This window comes from Sinohyriopsis cumingii, chromosome 10 (assembly GCF_028554795.1).
Source record: "Sinohyriopsis cumingii isolate HCF-2022 chromosome 10, ASM2855479v2, whole genome shotgun sequence".
In the NCBI taxonomy this organism is placed as follows: domain Eukaryota; kingdom Metazoa; phylum Mollusca; class Bivalvia; order Unionida; family Unionidae; genus Sinohyriopsis; species Sinohyriopsis cumingii.
The window spans coordinates 88,492,032-88,505,095 of record NC_142970.1 but is presented as its reverse complement, the minus strand read 5'-3'; the positions used below and the strand labels follow the sequence as shown (position 1 = coordinate 88,505,095).

General features: G+C 34.2%; 1 protein-coding gene across 5 annotated transcripts in view; it reads right to left on the bottom strand.

Moving 5' to 3' along the window:
- Positions 1-276: 276 nt before the first annotated feature.
- LOC149790555 (uncharacterized) overlaps positions 277-13,064 on the bottom strand; it is a 45,550-nt gene continuing 32,762 nt past the window's right edge. For all 5 annotated transcript variants that reach the window (XM_089972620.1, XM_089972624.1, XM_089972621.1 and 2 more), the window contains exons 7-11: positions 9,689-9,860; positions 7,575-7,754; positions 6,435-6,594; positions 5,864-5,968; positions 277-3,371 (exon numbers count right to left, since the gene is read on the bottom strand). In XM_089972620.1, the coding sequence (XP_089828746.1) occupies positions 3,342-3,371; positions 5,864-5,968; positions 6,435-6,594; positions 7,575-7,754; positions 9,689-9,860 (647 nt within the window). In that variant the 3' untranslated portion in view covers positions 277-3,341. The remainder of the gene's footprint in view (positions 3,372-5,863; positions 5,969-6,434; positions 6,595-7,574; positions 7,755-9,688; positions 9,861-13,064) is intronic.

The following is a 13,064-nucleotide window of genomic DNA, read 5'->3' as shown; positions in this document are numbered from 1 at the left end:
TTCTGTTATGTTTGCTTGGTTTGTTTTGTTCTCTTTTATTTTCTGATTTGTTTTCTCCATTTTCTTCTCTTTACTTTTACTTATGTATGAATGTTTGGTTTTGGGGATATATAACAAAATATAATGCTATGAAAATGCGAAAGGACGCGAAAGGTACTAATTGTTTTGCTAAACATGATAACAATATAGATAAATAATAATAATAATAATAATAATATTTATCATGATGTCAATGTCAACATTAGTAACAGCAATACAATAAAGGGAATCTTAAAATCAAAGAAATGGCTTTATTTAGAAATAGTTAAAACATGACTTTCATAACACATGTAAAAGCTAACAAGCAAAAAATCACAAATAATATCGCAAATTATGAAGCACGTAGTGAAATAATAAAATTTACCATATGTATTAATTGTATTTCATTGCAACATACGGTATTTACGTTTCCAGTGACATTTTGTACCACATATTATAACAAATATTAAACATACAGTGCATGAGTACAACAACGTTTATGTCTTAATGGACATTGTCAAATGTGCTTTAAATTTGCTTTAAATCTGCATGATGTTTTAGATATATATTCCTTTTAGGCATAAGTGAAAATAATTTTCTTGTCTAAGAGCACCAAACAGATTATGTTTTCGTTTGGAAGGTAGCACAGTATGAAATAAAACGATAATTTAAAAAAAGTTACTTCCAGTAAATATTCTTCTAAAGGATAGATGTTCGTCATTGGCTTTAAATCAATAGTAGTACTTACGCAATATATGTAAATGAGTTATCAATATACTAACACCTATTGATATTGTATCTTATTTTCTCGAGTTATGTATCTAACCATTTATCCTTTGGTGAACACGCAAATTAGATCCGGTAGTATATTTGTTATCAAACTATCTTGCTTAGGAATATCTGAAATTGGTTACACCCATCCGGTGCAAAATAAAAACTGTGCACTAAAGTGAATACGTTATTTGACTTAGTTTTAGCCTATTCATCTCTTCGTGTGTGTGTGTGTTGGTGTGTGTGTGTGTGTTGGTGTGTGTGTGTGTGTGTGTGTGTGTGTGTACTTGTGATTTGGATTTTTAACGTAGCTTTAACAATTTTGCAGTCATATCGCTAGGATGTCTGCAGTGTGGCAGTTTATAGTGATGGCTAGCACTTGGGCATTATGCCGCAGACTTGTAGCACGATGTCCCACCGAGTCACATTATCCTAACACAAGGTCGACAGTCATTACACTTACCTCTTACTGCCGAGGCCAAGCGAAGTACTATTTTTATATTTTTATATTTTTCATCTGTTCGTATTATACTTTGAATCATGTCATGCAAAATTAGTACGACGTATTAACAATCCACCCAAAGAGATACTGTAACGCCAAAGGCTTCCTATTTCAATTTCAAATAAATTTAAAATCCATGTTTCAGATGGTTCATTTCAAAACCTATGTTTGTTCTTTTTTAAATAGAAACATCAATTAGTAAATGGTCTTTAATGCAGATATGTGCACAATAGAATGTAACATTTTTAATCTCCGCCATTCGAAACGAATAATTTTAAAGCTCTTACCAAAACAAATGTAACAACATTCTCACCTACTGGTGACATATTGAAAATAGCAAATTTCGTGTAGACAAGATGTTGTATGTAGACAAGATGTTTTTGAAATACCATCTCTACCGAGAACATGAGATGTATGTCTGTTTAGTTCTTCGAAATTAGGTTGTGACGAGACGAAACATATAATTCCGATAACCCCACGATACGATGAAGATTAATCATGAACTAACTTCAACGAACCTGCGAGAAGTAAATTAAATTAGTAATACAAGTCTATTTACTTTTAGACTTAACAGGTTTAAATTGTATCTAGTTTTTGAAAGAACAAGTACTCGAACATCTTACCTTGTCAACTATTGGACGATTGTTAATATATGCACCGAAAATGGCCTTGCAAACTAAATCGGGGGCACCACCCATAACATTGTATTATTTTAGTAATTAACTAATGAAATATCTAATTATTAAAAATGACGTAAGTTACGTGTCTTTTCTTGTGTATTCGGAATTACAACTCAACGAACATAATCACAGTAATGTACAAAAATGGGTAAGATCGAGTCAAGGTGGTAAGACAACAGATAGGAAACTTCACAACACGATCCCTGGTAAGGTCAAATATCACTGGGTGCATATAAGATTAATTCATGGTATGCGACAGAGTCAACACCAACGAAGTATGGGGGGTTTTTGTTCACACATTGGGTATCTGATCTCTTTCTACTTGCTTAGAGGGGTGGGGACCACTTGAGGACTTTCCATGTCTTATTCTGTCATGAAAATTAACACCATACGGTCATAACCATTAGGCTACATCGCTGTTTTGTTTCCTAACTACTGCATGACTAGATAACAAAAATTACAAATTTTGGGGGCATGACTGGGTAACTTTATTTGAAGTATGATCGCATATTGTGTTGATGAAACGGACCAATAAGAATCTCATGTCTGCCAACCAAAATCCCTTTTGCATCCCCATTAGTCCTTGAGCAAAGTATGATTGGTCAATAGGGACTTGAAGCATTATCCTATATATATATATATATATGGATGATTTCAAATCATGTAATTTTTTATTAACTATAAAACTATGAAACTATAATATTCAATATATACTGGGTCTACGTTCCTTCTTATAAAAGATATTTACAACTGGAGAACAAAAGGCAGCTTAATGAACTAGTAACTATCTGAATCATATATGAATGGTATACAAAAAAATCCTCTAATTTTAGCAAGGTCGGGTAAATGTCAGCTTATGCTTTGACAGACGAGTTTCCATCACATTTCCGAATTTAATATTTTTTTCTGAAAAAGTTTTTGCAAAATATTGTCAAACATACCCACTACTGAATACAATTTATGAGCAAGTTAGGTTAGCTTAGCTCTTGCATGCCGTTTCCTTTCGACAGATGTTATAAACTTTTGACTAAATCCAGACACCTGAGGCACTGGATTCCACGGTAAACAAATGTTTTAATTTAAAATTGCATGTCAACTACATCTATTTTAACTTTACCACCCTTTTGCTCTTTTAAAGTCCGGACAAGGTTATATTTGTGACAACTTAACAATGTTTCGTGTCATAACATTTTTTATAAAACGCTAGGTGACCGGTCAAGGAGCTGATAAGAACAAGATGATGTAATAACAGTTTCAATACATGTTTAGGTATTAATGTCCTTGCTCCACAGTATTCTGAATCACAAACAATAAGCAGGGGTAATGTCTGTCCGTTGCAGCCAGATACAGTATGGCAAACCATTCACCTTTTACCGGAATTGTGGTCTCCTGATCTCAAACTGAAACAAGAGATGAATGTAACAGTCTTAGTATTCACACAGTCAGTACGAAACCTATGTGTTACTCTCGACAGTACTCCCACGATCAGAGCACACCTCCCCCTTGCTCTGTACCCTACACTGGCTATCCAAAATCAAGCACAAAATGTGTTCTCTGTGCTACCTTTCACTGACGGGCTCCTCCAACATACTTATCCTACCTCACACATGTGTACACACCAGCAATATACTTACGCTCCTCTTCTGACACTCGTATTCTCATTATTCCCACTATGAAAATTAAGTAATATTGACAACGTTCTTTTGCATACCAGGGCCCAGCAATGTGGAAGGAATAGCCCACTAAACTTAGACACAAAGACACAGTGATCCCATTCAAGAATGCTCTTAAATCTCACTTATTTCGACTGCAAGAACAAACTTAAAGACCTTTTAATGTTTCCTGTCTTAAATATTTTCAGAATGTTGTATGTTTTCTAATTTCATGGTATTTATTGTTTTGTTGTAATCATGTCATTAAATGGTTTTTTTTGTTGTTTGTTTTAGGTGATGTCTAACGTTGTAAAGCGCATAGAGCTTCTAAAGATTAGACGATATACAAAGTTATTATTATTATTATTATTATTATTATATGTACTATATTACTTTCCTCCATTTTCTTTATCTATCTCTTCTCCATTTGTAAAGGTTTATATGTGGATATAATAGAAAAGGTTATATATCAATATTCACAACACTATTGAGAGCATTATTAATAGCGATACGAAAACCATTATCAAAACCAGATTACTGTATGCTTTATGGGATGCAGACGTTTTTTACCGCACTACTTTAATGGTTCTACAAACCTGTAACTGAACGTAGACATTTTGCATTAAAGACCCCAACATTTAACACAAAAGATAATTAAAATGTTATCAAAAGGTTCGGGGTGGGGGCAACTAGCTCGCACACAAATATTCGTTAATTGTTGTACATGTTTATATCAATTACTGTCATTCTGTTATTCACTCCACGTATATTTCAAACTTATATATTCAAATTAACATTGAGGGTACTAGAATATAGGCCAAGTCAACATCTGTAAAACTGCTTACTTAGTCGATAAACATGAGGCGACCGCTCAAGAACATAATGAAAATCAACATCAATGCAAATGTTGATGCAGTTTGTTGTTGTTTAGTCCATGTCACAAGGACCTTTCTACGATTTTACGTTCTGTATATTTTTCCCAATGCATAATAAATCACTAAAATAATGATAAACGAATTTTATTCCATTCACACACACACACACACACACACACACACATATATATATATATATATATATATATATATATATATATATATATATATATATATATATATATATCCTTTTCCAAATATTCGCCCACAAAGCTAGCGGAATGAACTACTATTATTTATAATAAATAGTTTTAATATATTCTTTCATTTTCCTAAAATTTCAGAAGCCAAGAGCATCATCATATATTGGTGCTTTTCTTTTGCAAAGTTGTTTAGCGTTTTACGAAATGTGAAATATTCATAGGTTTTGTACATCATTTACCTGTCCGTGTAAATAATGTACATTAGTGGATTGCGTGTAAATAATGTACGTCAGTGTATTGCGTGTAAATAATGTACATTAGTGGATTGCGTGTAAATAATGTACGCCAGTGTATTGCGTGTAAATAATGTACATCAGTGCATTGCGTGCAAATAATGTACATCAGTGTATTGCGTGCAAATAATGTACGTCAGTGTATTGCGTGTAAATAATGTACTGTAAATAATGTACAATAGTGTATTGCGTGCAAATAATGTACAGTAGTGTATTGCGTGTAAATAATGTACATTAGTGTATTGCGTGTAAATAATGTACATTAGTGTATTGCGTGTAAATAATGTACAGTAGTGTACTGCGTGTAAATAATGTACATTAGTGTATTGCGTGCAAATAATGTACATTAGCGTATTGCGTGCAAATAATGTACAGTAGTGTATTGCGTGTAAATAATGTACAGTAGTGTATTGCCTGTAAATAATGTACATTAGTGTATTGCGTGTAAATAATGTACATTAGTGTATTGCGTGCAAATAATGTACATTAGTGTATTGCGTGCAAATAATGTACATTAGTGTATTGCGTGTAAATAATGTACATTAGCGTATTGCGTGCAAATAATGTACAGTAGTGTATTGCGTGTAAATAATGTACATTAGTGTATTGCCTGTAAATAATGTACATTAGTGTATTGCGTGTAAATAATGTACATTAGTGTATTGCGTGCAAATAATGTACATTAGTGTATTGCGTGCAAATAATGTACATTATTGTATTGCGTGCAAATAATGTACATTAGTGTATTGCGTGTAAGTTAGTATATTCCAACATGAGTTAATACAAGGCATCAATGTCTACAATATATTTTGTCATTGCTTACAAAAATTCAAATTTTCTGAAAGAATTGTATTGACTTATTGCTTTACCTTTGTATCCATTCCTATGTAATCGTATGTGTGTCTTTCTCGTATCGGTTCACTGTCATCATCCCCAAGCTGAGCATCTTGGTCTTCGTACAAGTAAGTCTTATTCTAAAAAAATAAATAAATAAATAAACAAATAATATTCTTGACAACGTTAGTACAATCAGGTGAGCTCATCTTCTAGAAATTTCGTTGTAAATGCAAATTAAAAGACAACAAAAGCTAAAGTACCAAAATGTTGTATTTTGTTGTATTGTTGGCGGGGTGTGTTTTGTTTCGCTTTTAAATGTAAATTGACTACTATGATTCTTAAAAAAATGGATCCGTCCAAATTTGACAAAGAGCTTGCTACTGTTTGTTTAGCGTCACGTTTAGAAGATGAACATCCATAGTGTTATTTATTTGAGGAGAGAACATTCTTTATTTAAGCTATACGTTTCCAATTAATTATGTGGCAGAATAAGTTGGACACAGGAGTTCTAGATTCCTTTCTACATAATCTGCTGCGTAGGAATGGACATTTTGAAAGGAGATTTATGCAGTGGACAAATAAGAATGATTAAAATAAATGTACTTCTTGTCCATCGCCACTCGCAGGAATATATCTGGATTTTCCATCCAAGTCCCGTGATTCACTGCTTTTTCCTCTACCCAAGGGAAGGTCATAACCGTAATGGGGCTGGTAAGTGCTGTCACGGGGAAAGTACTTGCTGTAGTCCGGAAGGTTGTCCAGCCTGTTGAAAGTAAGATTACAATTTAAGAATAATTGTAAATGCCGTAGTCAGTCTCTCTCTCTCTCTCTCTCTCTCTCTCTCTGTCTCTCTCTCTCTCTCTCTCTCTCTCTCTCTCTCTGTTTGATCTTCTTTCTTGCTTATGTATAGGTCTTTTACTGGTTTACTATTAAACATTACTGTGAAGGAAACAAAACTAGCGCCCATTTCACCACTCGTTCACTTTATTTTCCATTTCTAAAAGAAACTGGCGAAAGTAAATATATCCATACAAAATCTTCATTTTTTTTTTTTTTTTGAAGATTAGTTTAACGAAATATATCAAGCATCAGCTCCTATTACATCACTGTAAAACCGTTGACGACGAAAGATTCAACAACGTCGAAATCCAAATATACCTGCATGGACATCGATACATTAACACAAATTTTTGCAGAGCCTTTTGCTCTCGGTTGACTTTTTTATGTATGCTTAAGGTAGCAGCGAGCTTTTGTTTACTTTTTTACTTTTATTATATTTTGTTTAATTTATGTTTCTTTCTTTGTGGGAGACGCTGGTATGCCATATGAATTTCGATGCAGAAACGGATAATGTTCGGCCCACTATCAGCAATTTAAAATTCTTGACAAACATGAAATATTTGAAATAGCTTATATAACCAGCCTGGTAAAGATAAAACAATCCTAACCCTCTTTATACAAGGTGTCGATAGATAGATAGATAGATAGATAGATAGATAGATAGATAGATATACATATCCAAGTCTATACAGCAATTATTTAATCAACCTACATATGTCTTTAGACGAAATATCATCATCAATTTACAACAATAATTCCAACGATCTAAACAAATGCACTATTTACTTCTATTACAAAAATAATTATTAAGGTACTGCTTGTTCCATAGATCCGCGTCGCTAGTATGAGAGGCAGTAAAATAGCTGATTGACTGAAAATAAATCTCTTATGTAATATACTTACGGAATATCATCTGACTGTTCTCTATTTCTTCTCATCTTGATACAGATGAAACAGATGATAAAAACTGCGACAATAAGAACTCCCCCACCAACAGCTGATGTTATTATAATTAATGTGGACAAAGATTTGTGCTCACATCGGTCACCACTGTAGACATAGCCATCGTCGTCTATTGGACATCTGAAATGTATTAAACCGTAGATGAGTGTATGAATATATGAACGAAGTGAGAAATTCAATTATAGAGAATTGACGATTAATGAATGTATGAATGCATGACTGCATGAAACAATTACCGGTACACTAGATTAATTTAATCGCGAAACAAAGCGAAAGACACGGAAGATGAAATAAACAGTTCGGAGAAATTTCTTTCTGACGAAATTTTGCAAGATGTAATATAACACCAAAACGAATTTTAATACGACTTCAGCAATGCTGAAAACAATAATGAGATAAATTTAGTCTTTAACAGCAATTAAATTAGTGAAAATTAATTGGCTTTATCAACATAATTGCGTTTGTTTGGGTTATTATAGATAACTCAATTAATTTAGCTATTTATGATGCAGGAGTTAGGTCCCTTAATCATATCGCCACGGGGTAACCCTGAAGATAATTTCATAGTGACAAAAATGTATGAGCTATTGGAAATCTCGCGAAAACGCAAAATTGCTGTAGACATAATAATTAATTTCCGAATGTCCTACAACCTATTTGATTGTCCTACAACCTATTTGATTTGCATCTTTTAATAAGTTTTCTTTAAGCTTCTGCCTGGTGAGCGCAAATGTGAAACACTCAAAGCCTGCATGAGCCTAACACAGGCAGGATGTTGAGTAGAATCTAAGCAAGACTACGATTAAAATATTCTAAAATAAATAAACGTGGTAGAGGTGTTACTGATGAGAATGAAGCCTTTCCAAGGTCACATATATGCTATGCGGATGCAATCAGAATGTATGAGAAAACTCTATAATTGTTTGGGTCATGCTGACAAACGTATGTGCACGAGATTTCAGTTCTCATTTGATTTTCCACGCTCTGGTCATTCTCTAAATTTTACGTAACTGACAAAAGGTCCAGTTTAGTTGTAGCCTTAAATCAGCATTAGCCTGGTATTAAGCACGATGTGGTTTTTCCTGGGAACCTATGTTTCTCTATGTAGTGTGTAGTTTTTGTCTTAACTTGGAATACCCCTAACTACGAAACGGTTATGATTTTGCTCACTGAATTTGTTTGTTTCTCCGTGATATTAGTATTATGATTATCATTGATTTTCTGTGGAGCTAATATTATTTATGTAATGTGCCTTGTTGGTTTAATAGATCAGAGTTCGCTTGGGGTTTCCAGAGGGTTAACCCTGGCAGTTTTGTGGAAATACAGCAGTGTCCAGATTCTTAGTACTTAGTTTACAAAAGTCTTGATTAATATAGGTAGGTTTCTTTTTGCATACATGTTAAAATGTCTGCACGAGACATCTTATATAATTTTCTTTGCTATTCCTAATAAGATAAATATTGAGCGGGGGGCTTCAAACATTTGTTCCCTGGGAAAATTGGAAGGACACAGTAAAAGATGGCCAAAAGATGTGCATGATCATTCTAAATAATCAGATTAACCCAACGTAATTTATCTTATATGGTATACTCAATCAATAAAGTAGTACTCGATCTAACTTCGCACAAGTCGTACATAAAAGGGAATAATGATATGCATTATTCTCATTTATACACCTTTATTAAATTAGGTGTTTCTAGTTGTATAGTTTATAGTTGTACCTGACATAAACTAAATACGTGCACTAAACGTTAACAACTATATATATATATATATATATATATATATATATATATATATATATATATATATATATAGAGAGAGAGAGAGAGAGAGAGAGAGAGAGAGAGAGAGAGAGAGAGAGAGAGAGAGAGAGAGATACATATACATATACTTATTTCGAATACTTCCTTTGTATAAAGATTTACGGTTAACAATCGATGGGTAAAGTATATAATATCAGGACTTAACATTGATTTACTTTCCAGAGGACAAAATACTAAACAATTTTAGTGGATGTGGATACCAGTAAATATGATACAGAAGATTTGTACCTGCATTTTAAAATGGACTCATCTTCATGGTCTATGTAACATGAACCATATTCACAAGTATGACTGTTACACTTATCTGAACAACGAACACTCGCTGCACCCAGGTCTTCGCAGATATATCCAAAAGGACAGAGTCTTTGAGTTGAGAGACGACATTTGGTGTTCGACGCGGCTGAAATACAGGAAAACCGAAATGGAAGCAATGATACTGCTCAGAAAATTATTTAATTTTACATGAAACGTGTGTTAAAGATACCATTTATATGAAACTTTTATTAAAGATACATTTTGAATGAATCTTTTGTCAAAGATACAATTTATTTGAATCTTGTGTCAAAGACACCATTTACATGAAACTTTAGTCAAAGATGCTATTGATATGAAATTTGTGCTAAAGGTAACATTTACATGACACTTGTGTCAACGACACCATTTACATGAAACTTGTGTCAAAGATACTATTTATACGAAATATATGTCAAAGATACCAAACTGTGGAATTTCATTTCTGGTTTGCCCCGAGTATGTAACGTTTAGTTTAATACATTTTCACATGGACCTAACAGTTCATTCTCAAACTCATTTCGACGTCCCTTGATTTTCTTAGAAATAGTAGGATTTACTACCCCAATATCGAACCGTCTAGTCAGCTTATCACGAAAACCCTTCAAGCATTGCGTGACATGTTATTAAAATCAAAATAACTAAATAAAAAATGGTGTTAACAAGAAAGTTATTTTCCAGAAAGAGACGAAAGGTCAGTAAAATGTGATAAAAGGTCATTTTTCTGTTACTTTCTAATGTGTTGTTTTTCTTGTTGTTTTTAAAGCACAAAATAGTGTGTCAATAAACATCTCTCATAAACAAATATGTCGTACGCTCTAACTTCACGTCTCAGACTGATTGTCAAGGTTACACAGTGTTCGCTAACGACAAATTTCACTATGTCTTGAAGGCTGAACACAAGACGCGCCGAAAAATGAGAGATTAGCTTTCTTGTCGTGCACTATTACATATGCAATATTATACATTTGACTGAAAAAAGCTACGTTCTCCCTGAGATATTTTCGAACCAATTTAAAATTATTCTTCAAAGATAGCAAAGACTTTCTCAGCATATAAATGATGTTTACATCTGCCCATCTATCGAATATATTTTTAAAGTAATAAACATTGGATGTGGTAAGCTGTGTACTTCAGTCAATATAGTTAACTGTCTATCCATTATTGCCACTCTCTTTCGCTCCAATCACTGATTTCTGAAACTGAAAATTCCTTTAAAAACTATCCAGATTTCAATGCATGCTGATGGATTAAACAGACATATACATCTCTCTCTCTCTCTCTCTCTCTCTCTCTCTCTTGAATAACTTAGTGCTTCTGTTGTTAATGTTACATATTAATTGATGCAATGGATTAATATAGTCCATGCAGCGAAATCAGCCCACTACACTAATAAGATCATGGAAAGTTCCAGCTGCAAAGAGCTCTTCGAGATAACTAAAAATCTAATGTTAAGGAACAAATCAACACCCCTTCCAACTACCTTCTCTCCAATCGACCTTCCGGACATGTTTGCAAATTTTTTCCGTGACAAAGTAAAAACCATTAGAGATAAGCTTGACACCACAATTTCAATTAACTTGTCGTCACCATACAGTTGGGATACAGAATTTGAGCGGCAACCATTAGCAGCATTTGAACCGGTCTCTATGGATTTCGTACGTACAATCGTGTTGAAGAGTGCACCAAAGTCATGTGAACCTGGTCCAATTCCAACATCACTGCTGCTTGAGTGCTTAGATCCAGTATTGTCTTCACTAACTGATGTTATTAATACCTCTCTCTCATCTGGGGAATTCCCATCATTTTTCAGAACTGCCATTGTAAAGCCTCTGCTGAAGAAACCAACACTAGATCATAATGATTTAAAGAACTACCGCCCAGTTTCTAATCTCCCGTTCATTTCAGAAATCTTAGAAAAGGTTGTTCTATCCCAGCTTGTATCTCATTTAAATTCAAACAGTCTTTTTAGCAATGTACAATCTGCATATCGCCCTTGCCACAGTAATGAAACTACTCTTTTAAAAGTAGTTAATGACATTCTCTCTGCATTGGATAGTGGAAAGATTACATTCCTCACCCTCCTTGATTTGTCTGCAGCATTTGACACAATAGACCATGATATATTACTTCACCGTCTCCAGCATGTATTTGGCATTCATGATACAGCCTTACTGTGGTTCAAGTCCTACTTGGTCAACAGGCACAAATTGTATCTGAAAATGGAATACACTCCAACCCAGTTGATCTTATGTTGTGGTGTTCCACAGGGTTCCACAGGGGTCTGTTCTTGGACCTGTTCTCTTCATTCTGTACGCTCAGTCGCTCTCAAGTGTCATAGATCATCATCCAGTGTCTCATCAATTGTACGCTGATGACACGCAAATATACAAAACTAGCCACCCAACTGAAGTTGATGCTACCATCCAAGGTGTAGAGAGGTGCATTTCTGATGTGAAATCATGGATGACTTGTAACAAGCTGCAGATGAATGATGATAAAACTGAGGCCATTCTGATCACAACACAAAGACATTCTCATTCACATCCTTTACCTAAAACAATAAATTTCAGCAACGCCAACATTAAATTCACACAATCAGTACGAAACCTAGGTGTTACTATGGACAGTACTCTCACATTGCACCAACATGTCATGAACACATGCAAGGCAGCATATCTTAAGCTGAGACGCATCAGCTCAATTCGCAAATGTTTTTCAGTTGATGCCACTAAAACACTTGTGTGTTCATTAGTACTTTCAAGACTGGACTATTGTAATTCAATTTTATCTGGTTCATCTCAATATCTACTCCATAAATTTCAAAAAGTTCAAAACACAGCTGCTCGGATCTTACTTAGAGTACACGATCAGAGCACACCTCCCCGCTGCTCTGTACCCTACACTGGCTATCCATTCGATCCAGAATCAAACACAAAATTTGTTCTCTGTGCTAAATTTCACTGTCGGACTCTAGTCCAACATACCTATCTGACCTCACTCATGTGTACACACCAGCAAGATATTTACGCTCCTCTTCTGACAATCGTATACTCATTATTCCAAGTATGAAAACAGAGTCATATGGACAGCGTTCTTTTGCATACCAGAGCCCAGCAACTTGGAATGAATTGCCCACTGAACTTAGACACAAAGACACAGTGATCCCATTGAAGAGGGCTCTCAAAACTCACTTATTTCGACACCAAGAGCAAACTTAAAGACCTTATAATGTTTCCTACCTGAAATATTTTCAGCATGTTTTTTTTTTTAAAAATGTTTTTCTAATTTCATGTTGTTTGTTTTCGTAATA